The sequence below is a fragment of the Microcaecilia unicolor genome, chromosome 1 (genome assembly GCF_901765095.1).
Source record: "Microcaecilia unicolor chromosome 1, aMicUni1.1, whole genome shotgun sequence".
NCBI classification, from domain to species: domain Eukaryota; kingdom Metazoa; phylum Chordata; class Amphibia; order Gymnophiona; family Siphonopidae; genus Microcaecilia; species Microcaecilia unicolor.
This window is the reverse complement of record NC_044031.1, coordinates 226,615,942-226,630,101: the sequence shown is the minus strand read 5'-3', so window position 1 is coordinate 226,630,101 and position 14,160 is coordinate 226,615,942. Positions and strand designations below refer to the sequence as shown.

Here is a 14,160-nt window from a genome sequence, read left to right as displayed (position 1 = left end):
TCGTTGAAGCAGTGAAACAGGGTAAATCTGATGGTTCTTACTGCCATCGTTTCCTGTGTTTTTATGCCAACACGTATCAAGGGGAAAGCACAGTAGGCCATGATTCCAACAATGCAGAAGGGTCCAGAGAGGCCGTGGCCTGGAGGTCAATAAAAAGCATTCTCTTTTAAAATATGCTAAAATGGCACTTTCCTGAAATATTTTCGACTTGCTTCGTCCACTGTTCTGTCCTTCTATAATCGACCCATGAATTTCAAATCGCAGCACTCCTGACAAATTCTCAAGGCACTATTTTTTCCCCCTAAATTAAATCCAAACTGGTTGCATGTTTTGCTGAACTGCTAATGTTCTCCACATGTTCTTTCTTTCAAGTTTTTGAGTGTTTTCTATTAGGTATTTCTTACTCTGAGCAGAAATCTGGAAAATACTCCTCAAAGTACAGTTCTTTTGTGAGCCCCTCCTTCTGGGCCTATAAATCACATTGTCTGAACAATTTAATCCTCCATTAAGGCTATGATAAATCTAATAGAATGCTGGGATGGGAATTGCAAATGCTGATTAGTTACAGTGTTGAATAAAAAGTCAGGGAAGGCTCATTAACTCATAAAAAATATTATATACAACTGTCTGTATCATAAATTTAACAATTTGCAAACTTTCAAGCAGTAATAAGGACTAGCTGGTCAGATATTTCCTGTTTCTTAAGCAATAACCCACCTGACTAAACACTGTTTAATTTTTTTTTTTTTTTAAGAAACTGGGAATATTGTGAGGCCGGAGCACTGGAAGCCAGCTCTAGTCACAGAAGGGGAGGTGGTAAGTCCAGCACTGTAGAAATTAAGTTTCTGCATGTGGTAGGAGATGGAAGGGAAATGAAACTATTCCCCAAATGAGAAAAGCAGCTCTAACAGCTGCACCATACAAGCACTAATTCACAGGAACACATCTCCTCCCATCTCATCTCTCCTGATCCCTGACACATAAAGAACCAACGCAGATCTAAAAATGCACCCATACATACTAACATGTCCATTCACACACAGATGTACACATGCAAGCATGTATATACACACATACATGGACTGACACAAACACACATACAGTGGGGGAAATAAGTATTTGATCCCTTGCTGATTTTGTAAGTTTGCCCACTGACAAAGACATGAGCAGCCCATAATTGAAGGGTAGGTTATTGGTAACAGTGAGAGATAGCACATCACAAATTAAATCCGGAAAATCACATTGTGGAAAGTATATGAATTTATTTGCATTCTGCAGAGGGAAATAAGTATTTAATCCCTCTGGCAAACAAGACCTAATACTTGGTGGCAAAACCCTTGTTGGCAAGCACAGCGGTCAGACGTCTTCTGTAGTTGATGATGAGGTTTGCACACATGTCAGGAGGAATTTTGGTCCACTCCTCTTTGCAGATCATCTCTAAATCATTAAGAGTTCTGGGCTGTCGCTTGGCAACTCGCATCTTCAGCTCCCTCCATAAGTTTTCAATGGGATTAAGGTCTGGTGACTGGCTAGGCCACTCCATGACCCTAATGTGCTTCTTCCTGAGCCACTCCTTTGTTGCCTTGGCTGTATGTTTTGGGTCATTGTCGTGCTGGAAGACCCAGCCACGACCCATTTTTAAGGCCCTGGCGGAGGGAAGGAGGTTGTCACTCAGAATTGTACGGTACATGGCCCCATCCATTCTCCCATTGATGCGGTGAAGTAGTCCTGTGCCCTTAGCAGAGAAACACCCCCAAAACATAACATTTCCACCTCCATGCTTGACAGTGGGGACGGTGTTCTTTGGGTCATAGGCAGCATTTCTCTTCCTCCAAACACGGCGAGTTGAGTTCATGCCAAAGAGCTCAATTTTTGTCTCATCTGACCACAGCACCTTCTCCCAATCACTCTCGGCATCATCCAGGTGTTCACTGGCAAACTTCAGACGGGCCGTCACATGTGCCTTCCGGAGCAGGGGGACCTTGCGGGCACTGCAGGATTGCAATCCGTTATGTCGTAATGTGTTACCAATGGTTTTCGTGGTGACAGTGGTCCCAGCTGCCTTGAGATCATTGACAAGTTCCCCCCTTGTAGTTGTAGGCTGATTTCTAACCTTCCTCATGATCAAGGATACCCCACGAGGTGAGATTTTGCATGGAGCCCCAGATCTTTGTCGATTGACAGTCATTTTGTACTTCTTCCATTTTCTTACTATGGCACCAACAGTTGTCTCCTTCTCGCCCAGCGTCTTACTGATGGTTTTGTAGCCCATTCCAGCCTTGTGCAGGTGTATGATCTTGTCCCTGACATCCTTAGACAGCTCCTTGCTCTTGGCCAGTTGTAGAGGTTAGAGTCTGACTGATTCACTGAGTCTGTGGACAGGTGTCTTTCATACAGGTGACCATTGCCGACAGCTGTCTGTCATGCAGGTAACGAGTTGATTTGGAGCATCTACCTGGTCTGTAGGGGCCAGATCTCTTACTGGTTGGTGGGGGATCAAATACTTATTTCCCTCTGCAGAATGCAAATAAATTCATATACTTTCCACAATGTGATTTTCCGGATTTAATTTGTGATGTGCTATCTCTCACTGTTACCAATAACCTACCCTTCAATTATGGGCTGCTCATGTCTTTGTCAGTGGGCAAACTTACAAAATCAGCAAGGGATCAAATACTTATTTCCACCACTGTACGAACATATACAGACATACAGCCCACAAAGAAAATTCATACACACACAACGCAGCCCACAAAGAAACTCACATACACACACAACTCAGAAAACATGTTTTTATTTATTTAATAATTTCTATTCCACCTATAGCTAAGCAGAGTACATAAAAATGTTCATAATAAAATCCACAAACAGACAGAAAACTACTCACACTTAGTTCATAACAGAGGTGCCAATCCCCAAGCTTTCACATACAAATATGTTTTCAGACCATTGCCGAACTGTTCCATACTTCTCCAAAGCCTTAAGAATTCAGGCAAATCGTTCCAGAACTGTGGTCCAGCGATTGAAAATGCTGCTGCCCAATTTGCAGCATATTTCACAGTACTCATTTTATTGTTTGCAAGTAACACAGAATTTTCTGAGCACAAAACCCTTTTCGGGCGATACACAGTAATCACCTTGTTTAAAATACCACAGGATTGATGGTAAGTACAACACATGGGGATTTAACCATACAATCTTATATTGCACGTGAGATGCAATTGGTAATCAGTGCAGCAAACAAAGTACTGGTGACATGTTCAAACCATGGCACCCCAGCCAGTACCTGGCTGCTGCATTCCGGATAGTCTGCAATGACTGAATCCTAGATTTAGCAATTCCCAAATACAGTGCATTGCAGTAATCTATCCGAGAAATCACCAGACTCTGGACCACTGACCTGAAATCACATCTAGATAACACAGGTTTCAACCTTGTCAACAACCAAAGCTGAAAAAATGCAGATTTTACCATATTCAAAATTTGATCCTGCATAGACAGCTGAGGATCCAGAATCACAACCAACACACGCAGTTTATCTCTCACAGGTAATTCAATCTCTCCCACCTTCATAGTTTGACACTGGAGGAAATCTTCATCCTTTCCAAAAAGCATCAGTTCAGACTTATTTAATTTAAGGCTAACCTATTGGTTCACATCCATTCTCCTACAGCTGTCATACGCATCTTCAATTTTTCACTTAACCAATTCAACCCCCCTTGCATCATCTGCATAAATCCTATGCTCTACCTGCAAGTCACCAAACACCTTACCTAGAGATGCCATGTAAATATTAAATAGCAAAGTGGAAAGAGCTGACCCCTGCGGTACAGGTCTTAATATTGTAATTACTTGAGAAGACTTCCCACCGTTCAGAACCTGCATACAATGCCCTTTTAAAAATAATGCAAACCAACTCAACACCACCCCACCTATCCCAACTCCTTTCAATTTTTCTAACAAGAAAATGTCCACAGTATTAAATGCTGATGAAACGTCTAGTGAAACAAGACAGAAAGTCAAGCCTTTATCCATCCCCTGTCTCATCACATCTACTGATGACAGCAGCAGAGTTTCAACACCATGTCCTGTTCTAAATTCATATTGATAGTTATCCAAACACCCAACTTCATCAACAAACTCAACCAATTGATGTAAAACCACCTTCTCCACTACTTTCAATACAAAAGGCACAACTGAAATCGGCCTGTACCTTCCAAAGAACTGTTTTTTTTTAAGTGGGTTCACCATTGAAACCTTGCATTTTTCTGGTACACTACCCAAATTCAATGACTTGTTAACAATCAAAGTTAACACTGGAGCTACTGTGAAGCCAAACCCCTCATAACAACTGTACAACAAGGAACTACCAAAGACTTCGTCAGAGTCAGTGAGCGAACAATACTATAGACCTCTTCTTCAATGACCGACCTAAAAACAGATAAAAACAGAGATGTATACAAGCACGCAACCGCCATTATGGCAAATGTAAGCCACATTGAGCCTGCAAATTGGTGGGAAAATGTGGGATACAAATGCTACCAATAAAAAATAAAAATACAGACTCAGGACATACATGCAGAGAAGTTGGAAAGAATTCCATGAGCCATGTTCTGCATGCTTTCCCCACTTCTTTCCTATAATGTTCCAAAGGTATTGAATACAATAAAAGGAAAAACAATCATACAAGCCAACTCCCATGATTTTGCCATGAAAGATAACGAGAATAAAATTATAGGTTAACTTCCAGGTTGGTGGACATACCCAGACATTCAGTGTTGCGAGCCGAAAGTACCCCAGCACTGAATATCCAAGGTTAGTTCACTCTATTTTTGCCGTTGTTTTTTTCCTTCCATTTTTTCCTTCTGAGACAGCTTGATATATCTCCTGGAATAGATATTGTACACAAATTTTACTTATTGATATGTCCTTTTTCATCTCCAATAATTATTGCTTATGCTAACAACTCATGGCACAACAAATTAATAATAACACAGTTCTAAACGTAATCTCCTGGAATGTTAATGGACTGTGTCATCCAGTAAAAAGAAAGAAAGTCTTTACCTATCTTAAAAGATTAAAAACCCTCCATAATTTACTTACAGGAAATTCACATGCCATATTTATCACAGTATTTGTCAGGACTTCATTGGATTTCTTTCTCTGTAGATATACCCTCTTCCGGTAGGAAAAATGGTGTTTCAATACTACTTCATAAAGATCTGAATGCTACAGTTGTAGAAAAAATAGTGGAGCACAAAGAAAAGGAGGTCCACGTCTTCCACAAACAAGCCAAAAGAAGCAAAGTACACAAGGGTGGAAGAGAACCAAGTCCAAAGTACTGAAACCATGGTGGTAAGAGCACCAAAATCAGAGTTTATTGGGACCCTACATGGTCCATGTTTCGGCTACAAAGCCTTTCTCAGGGGTTAACAAATTGACGTGTATAGATTAAGCATCTGAACCTCTCAAAATGAGGAGCAATAAGCTACGCGGTGCAGTCCACAATCCACAATCCACGCTAAGACAATGGGTGGCATTAAGGGCTCAGGCAATAAATAGACACTCACTGGTTTTCATTTTGCCACACGTCCATTTCCTGCCCCCCCCCCCCCAAAACACCTTTTTTTCCAGACGCAGTGAAGAAAAGGTCCACCGTGTGTCCAATACATGCGCCCACACTACCGCATGCCACTTTTGGGTGCACCTTTGTAAAAGAGCCCCTCAACTTCTAAATATTCTAGAACTAGAGCACATATTACATTAAAATTCCTAATGCCACAATTCCACTTAAAGGATCCATGGAGACAATTACATCCTGATGCAACAGAATGCACTTATTACTCTTCCCCACACTCAAATTTTTCCATAATAGTTTTTTCTTGGTTTCCTCCTCTGTCTTATCCAAAGTTTTAGAAACTCATATAAATCCAATTATCTCAAATCACGCTCTTATTACGCTAAAAATTAGTAGCCCTTTTGAAACTCCTCATAAATCTTCCTTGTGGAGAGTTAATTTACAAATTCTAAATGAAGAAATCAAATCTAGAATCAATAACTTAATGTCTGAATTATTTCAATTTAATTCCCTGCCTGAAAGTGACCCAACAGTCATATGAGAAGCCTTTAAAGCCTCACTACGAGGCAAATTGATATCAATCTCAGCTTTTCACTATAAATAAAGGCATCTTTAGCAATTTTGGAAACTCTGATTAAAGATGCTGAACAATTATACATCCAAACAAACAAAAAATCTCATCTACAAACTCTATATCAGTTTCAATACTCTTATAATAAACTTGCTAGTGAGCAAGCTCAGCAAGAACTTTTTTTATTTTTTAGAAAAAATCAAAAGCTGTAAAATGCTTGCAAATTACCTTAAACAGAAAAAGTCAAAAATACATATTCCTGCAATGAAAGATTGTACCAATATTCCACCATTTCCCTGAAAGGAATTTCACAGATATTTCACCAATTTTACAGTAAATTATATCAATAAGAGGTTAATGAGTCTCAAGACCTAACTAATCAGTTTTTATCTTCTCTTCAAAGATCCCAATTAACAGAATTAGATAACAAGATCTTAACCAATATGATTACTGATGAAGATATCTTTACAGCACTCAAAGAGCTCCATTCAGGCAAAGTGCCCGGCCCAGATTGTTTAACAGCAGAATTCTTTAAGATATTCAAACAAACTTTGATTCCCTATTTAAAAACTTTTTATAATTCACTAAGGGCTCCTTTTACTAAGCGGCGGTAAGCCCAATGTGGGCTTACCGCTCGCTATACAAGAAGTACCACCGGGCAACCTAAGCACCCCGGCGGTAGTTCCCACCCCTAGCGTGCCATCATTTCCAGCACTACAAAATTGTTTTTATATTTGTAACGCCGGACTGTACCCGGCAGTAATCGGGCAGTGCCGGTTACCGCTGGGTTAATGCAGGAGCCCTTACCGCCGACTCAATGGGTGGCGATAAGTGTTCCACCCCAAAACGGCTGCACGGCTAGTGCTTTACTTGCTGCCTGGCCATTTCCTGTAGGAAAGCAAGACTTCCCTTTTACCAGCTGCGGTAAAAGGGGGCCTCGGCACTCATGTAAAACACACACCGATGCCAGCGCTGGTCCCCTTTTGCCATAGCTTGGTAAAACAGCCCAATTTTTCAAAATATGTACAAACACAATTCTCAGATGCAGTAATTACGGTTGTTCCCAAACCCAATAAAGATCCTCAGTTAGTGCAAAATTATCAGCCCATTTTGCTATGAAATATGGATTATAAAATGTTCACTAAAATCTTGGTAAATAGAATGAAAAAAGTAATCAGTAAAATAACAATCCCCCAGTCAGGTTGACTTTAAGCCAGGTAAGACTCTTTTTCATCTGACTGACATAGCGAAATGATACTCTGATCCTGTCATTGTGATTTATCTAGATGCCAAGAAAGTCTTTGACAGGGTGGAATTGGCCTACCTCTTTCATGTTATGCATTGGTTTGGTTTTTGCCCTTTATATATTGATAAAGTCAAACTCTTACACTAATCCCATGGCCTGGATTTTGGCAAATAATCACCTATCTAATTCTTTCTCTCTGGAAAGAGGTACTCGTCAAGGCTGTCCTCTTTCTCCTTACATTTCTAATATAGCCCTTGAACCACTTATCTTAGCAATATAATGCCATACACAGATTACAGAGATAAAATACAAACATATTGATTATAAAATATCTGCATTTGCAGACGATATTCTAATATACATGTCTAACCCCGACTGTCTTTTTATCTACACTCTTCTCTCTTACCCACAGTTTTTCACAATTCTCTGGATACAAAATAAATCAATCAAAATCTGAGGTCCTGCCCTTAAATATCTATGCTCATCCAGACTTAATACGTCAATATGGTTTAGTCCCCCATTAAAATGCAATATTTGGGTATAGATTTATATCCTGATATATCAGCTACACTTAAACACAATGGAAAACATATAGGGCCCTGTTTACCAACTGCGGCAAAAGGGGGCTGGCTCTGGCATCGGCGCATGTTATACACGTGCACTGAGGCCCCCTTTTACCGCAGCTGGTAAAAGGGAAGTCTTGCCTTCCTGCAGGAAATGGCCATGCAGCACTTGCCGCACGGCCATTTCGGAGGAGCCATTACCACCACCCATTGAGGTGGTGGTAAGGGCTCCCGCGTTAACGCAGTACTGCCTGATTACCGCCGGGTATACTTTGGCGCTACAAAAATTAATATTTTAGAGCAGCAAATGACAGCGCACTAGGGGTGGGAAGTACCGTCAGGCTGCTGTGGTAGCCCGGCGTTACTTCCTGTATTGTGAGAAGTAAGCCCGCTTAGTAAAAGGAGCCTATAATCTCCTTAAAATCCTTGAGTTCTACATGACATCCCCTTCATTTATCATGGTGGGGAAGAATGGAAACAATTAAAATGATGATTTACCCCAAAATTAATTAGATACTAAGCATGATCCCTTTATTGCTTCACAATTCATTTTAGATAAACAGATTGACAAAATATTATCTGCATTCTTATGGAAACAGAAATCCGTTAGAATCTCACTTACTAATCTAAAAAGCACCTAAGGATATATTTGGTGTAATGTTCCCAGACTTTTTTGTATATCATAAGGCATTTATCATACAGCAATGAGTATTATAAATAGGAGTGACAAAGTTGGTCAAATAAAATGGAATCCACTCCTAAAAAACAGAAAACTGGGAATTCCTGCTATTAAATGACGTATATTATCTGAAAGCAAGAAGATAGCATGATTCGTCACAAACAAGGAAACAGAATATTTGTCTAGAGAGATATGCCCACGATGCAACACAAGCCTCATCCTTTTCATTTTGAGATATTCACAGTATTATTATTTTAGAATATGTGCAGTGCATATCAAAATTACTTAAAGGGACTGCCAACTTATGAAAAGGATGAATGGACCCGAGGAAACTATACACATGCTAAAAGCAAAGCACAGGGCCACCCTGACTCATAGCTGCAGCATTGTATAGTGACACATTGGAAAGCTTCCTTTAATGTTCAAGTACAGCTTCTGCTCCTTACAAGCCTGAGGATGTTGTGAAGGTAGTGCTCACAACTCCAGGGGAGGAGTACTAATCATTACTCAACAATCAATTCAGGGTGAAATTCCATAAATGGTATTCTCTAACAGGCATTCCAGGATTGGCAACTTTTATAAAATACTGTGTAGCACCAGGATTCACACTCAGCTTTGGACATGTGGAGTTACACCAACTGAAATGGTTGTAAATCCCCCGAATTCTATAACACTACGCACATTTTCTTCAGGGGTCCTTTTACTAAGCTGCAGTAAAAAGTGGCCTGCAGTAATGTAGGCACGTGAATTGGGCACGTGCTGGGCCAGTTTTTACCGCATCTATAAAAAATGGCTTTTTTTAATGGGACGGGAAAAGGGCCTGTGGTAAAAATGAAACCAGCGCACGCCCAAAACCGGCCTGAGCCCTTAATCACGCCCATTGATCTAGTGGTAAAGGGTCACGTGCTACATGCACAGTGACTGGTCAGCATAGGCCAAGTGCCAATTACCACCGGAACTGGCGCATCTAGGAAGAAATAACTAAATAATTTGTTCACGCATTATGGGCGCACACCAAATCTAAAATTACCGCCAGGAGGGCATGCTGGCCTAGCAGTAGTCTCATTTGGGTGAGCACTGCACATGCGTAGAGCCTACTGTGGCTTAGTAAAAGGGACTCTGAGTGAGGGGCAGGCAAGCTCTGCTGGATTCCAGGTAACCTGCTTGTCTCTAGTGACTGAAAACACAATATTGAAGCACAACCTCCTACTGGCAACAATGCAGCTGGTGGACTCCTGAACAGCTTAGAGGGAACAGTGCCTCTGGCCCACCCATGCCCCTCCTATGGCCATGCCCCCTTTGCAGATCTGCACGGAAACACTTAGGCGCTATTCTATAAATGACTGCATAAGTGTGTTTTCATATGGATCTGCCACTATTGCTCCATTTTGGTGCCTTGCATTCGTTAAAGTGCTTTTTTTGTGCTGAAAATTGGCATGGCAGTAGCGCCTATCATTTGGTACCTGTTCTGTAACTGGCACACATAAGTTGCTTACCTTGCAACTGCAAGACGGCAGAAACATAGGTGGAGAACGAATATGTCATAGGAGTATCGCCATGTGATACACACAAGTTATGGAATAATATCATTGTATGTTATTCTTAAGCATACCAACTTACACCAGCAATCAACATTGTATAAGTTGGCACCAAGGAGGTTTGATTAACAGGAGATGGCAGGAGCATTCTTGGCCCATTATCTGGCCTGAAACAAATAGGTGGACCTTGTCACCCTATCAATTACATTGCTTTGAGTGTACGAAGATGGCGGAGCCTGCATTGGGGAAAATTAAAACCTCCTTTGGTGGACAGGCTTCAGCCTTGTGATGTCACGTCATCTCCTGTCCATCAAACCTCCTTGGTTGGTACACCTAAATTTCAGTGTGCCAGTATTCTATAATGGAATAGGCATACTCAGAAGCCATTGTAGAATTGGCACTGCAATAGCTAGGAAAGAGAAAGAGGAAATCCTGAGTATTATTGAATGAAATTTATGGAACCATGGAATCCCAAATGAGCATCCCAATTCCCATCTCCTCTGTAATGCCTGAAGATATACTACATCAGAACAGTGCTACCAGATTTTAGTAGTGATTACAGCTGCCTTTCATGACACCAATAACCTCACCACAGTACTTCAAAAATTTTGACACGGCATGCTGGTCATGTGAGTGGGTTAGATCCACAAGACTCAGATGTTTGAATATCACATGTCATAAAATAACACAATTAAATCTTCAGCAAGAAGTTTCACAGCCCCCAACTTGACACACACAATAAAATTCAGACATTAGAGAAGCATTGAGCTGATTCCACTATACAGTACATGCAATACCTTTGCATAAAATACAATTTAAAAATACATGCTGCTGAAAAAGTGAAAAGCTACACAAGACTCTTTCTTTTAGATTTAAAAATGGACATTTGAACAAAATACTCAAAGAAAAAAATGGTTCACGCGTATTTTGCATTCATTGAACTCTTCTCTAGTTCAAATAATGAAAAACAGACTCACCGATACATGCATGGACTCTCACAGAGAGCTGAGTCCTCAGGACGATGCTATGCTTCTTGCCCCTTCTGAAAGAGAGAGAGAGAGATATGAGATTTTCATGCATAATCCTACACTTTGAAAAATGGCTGTGCATAACCAACCCCCACTGCCTCATTTCCTTTCCATCAGCTTTCATTAAAAAAAGTTTGAAAGAATAACAGAGCACCCCAGGAGTGAAAGGCATAAACCTAATACAGAATGAGTTACTGTCTCTCATGATGTAACTATAATGTAAAATGAACTTCAGTGCACTCTTCATATATGCAAATCTTTCATTCTACTTCCTCGATTGAAATTTGCAAACCCACAGGATGAGATCACATGACTATAAACTTATGATGCAGTACATAATTTTCCAGCCTGTGGACTGCGCTTATATCTCATTTTGATGTCTTTTACCTCAAAGTTTCAACCATTTCACCACCCTTTTATAACCTATAGGGTCTGATATTCAAAGCCAATTATGAATAGGCTGGCAGCCGACTAATGTATAATCATCCTATTAAAACATACAGATACTATCTGTATATTTATAGGCCAAGTAATAGGAGGAGCATGAGCAGGCCAAATGATTATCTATATTGTGCCGATATTCAGCTGCTACCTGAGTAAGTTATCCCCCTGATTCTATAAAAGCCGCCAAAACTTCTGTGTAAAACTTTAGATGCGTGTCCAATGTGCGTATGAAATATTGAATAATGAGCTACTTAGTGCCAATAATTGTCATTTTAACAAGCAATTATTGGCACTAGCTAGATTCAATTGGGTCTTCCCGTGTACATTTAGGTGTGGGATCCACGTCTAAAATTTACGCACGGCCTGAAAAAAAGGGCATGGAAATGGGTGGGTCATTGTTATTTCGGGGGCAGATCGGGGATACGGTTTTGAGTTACACATGTAATTACAGAATATGGGTGCTCTGCACTTAAATTTAGGTGTGGGCGTTTCCAATCATCACAGTCAGAAATTGACTTAATATGTCTATGATACATCAAAGACAAAGACATTCTCGAACATTCATATTTTGAGGATCCTAAGAAACCCAAGGTAGCTCCATAAGAGAGGACCAATGTAACAAAAAGTTATGTTTCTTGTGGAAGTTAATTTCACAACTTGGAGTGATGGAAGCTATAATAAACAACGCTGAGATGAACACAGCAGTCAAAAATACTGTTGCTTGAATAATTTGTCCCATAAATACACTGGTGCTTCCAGATAAAATGCCTTAAACACCAAATACAGCATCTTAAATGTAATCCTGGCTGAAGTTGGTAGCCACTGCAATCCTTTCAAAACAGGTGCTATATGATCAAACTTCTTGCCATCTGTTACGAAACAAACAGCTGTGTTCTGAATCAACTGAAGTCTCTTAAGACCAGTTTTTGTAAGACCTAGATATAATGAGTTACAATAATCTAGACTGCTAGTCACATCAATCTAAAAAAAACCTGTCCAGTACCGCACCAAGAGTGGGGCGGTGGGGGTAGTCCACCCCGGGTTCATGCAGCAAGGGGGTACACAGAGCAGTCGGGCGGATGTCGGCCCTGCGAGTTCCCTGCCTCCTTTGATGTTACTTCCTGTTCTGTGGCAGGGGAGCAGCAGAGCTGACTGCTGTGCAACTGCTTCATGCACCCCCATGTGGTGAGGATGATGCACTTCGGGGGAGATGAGTGATGCGCCAAGGAGGGGGTGCGCTAGGGGGGTGATGTGCCGAGGGGGCGTAGCAGCAACCCGCCCTGGGTGGCAGCCAACCTAGGTACGCCACTGAAACTGTTATAGAACCTACAGTACATGGGACATTCTGAGAGGATCATAGTACTTTAAAACATATTTTAAAAATTAACTCATAAAGGAGATCTAGCACAGTGACTACTCATATATGATGGATGGTCGTCAGACTAGCCAATCCTACAATGATTCCACTGTTCCTGTGTGAGAGATGTTTCCAGACCTGGATGCCCCTATCCTCCTAATATTTAATTAATCCCCATTCCCTCATAGTCTTAAACCATCCAGTTTATTAAAACAAGTTTGTTGCCAAAAACTGATGCTCAGAGAATGAAGGGTTTCTCGCTTCACGTATCAGAGAAACTTCAGTCAACCAGGTGCAGAAAGCTTTTTAATTCTGCCTCAGCAAGGTATGAATTGCACTCTTTGTAATGACAGCCAAGATATTTAAAGAAAAGAAAAATAAAGTTCTTATTTAATTGGTCTATTTAGTAAATTTAGAACCAATTAAAGTACTTAATGAGTTACAAGTACTTTAAAATATACATCAGCAGAAACTACTGGATGAAAGTATTTGATACTGACATGAATGACATACAGTTGAAAAAAACGGTATCAAATCGAGTTTTTCTACTCCTTGAATCACTTTGAATCCTGCGTTATAGAAAAGAATGTGAAAATGAAACTGAATCAGGCTTTCTAAAGCTTCTGTGGAGATTAGGGCTTTAACCTTTCTTCGAAAATGTAATCAGATTTGGAACGACTCTCCAGAGGGAGAGCATTCGTTAAGGTGGGATCTATGACTGAGAAAGTTTTGTTGTAACAGTTGAGTTGTCCCAGATGACCTCAGTGAACTAGAAGCTCCTACTTAGTCAGCGTAGCCTTCAGATGAGACTCTGAGGGGTTTATGTACTAATCTGGGTTAAAATATGATAATCTGATTTTTAATGCATGCCCCCGGGATTGGTAGCATGGACTGTTGCTACTATTTGGGTTTTGGCCAGGTACTTGTGACCTGGATTGGCCACTGTTGGAAGCAGGATGCTGGGCTAGATAGACCATTGGTCTGACCCAGTATGGCTATTCTTATGTTCTTATTAACATGCTATCGACATAACTAATGATATGCAGAACGGAGCCATCTTAAGAAGGCCATTCTAAAGTTAAAGTCAAAGTTCATTAGTGAAGTTGGCATGCAAAATCCTCATGAATGTTATCAAACATCCCTCCTGAAAGGCCCC

General features: G+C 40.6%; 1 protein-coding gene across 4 annotated transcripts in view; it reads right to left on the bottom strand.

The window, feature by feature from the left end:
* Window positions 1-14,160, bottom strand: part of FHOD3 (formin homology 2 domain containing 3) — a 942,952-nt gene that overhangs the window by 764,386 nt on the left and 164,406 nt on the right. For all 4 annotated transcript variants that reach the window (XM_030204545.1, XM_030204553.1, XM_030204563.1 and 1 more), the window contains exon 3: window positions 11,153-11,217. In XM_030204545.1, coding sequence (XP_030060405.1) covers window positions 11,153-11,217 — 65 coding nt within the window. The remainder of the gene's footprint in view (window positions 1-11,152; window positions 11,218-14,160) is intronic.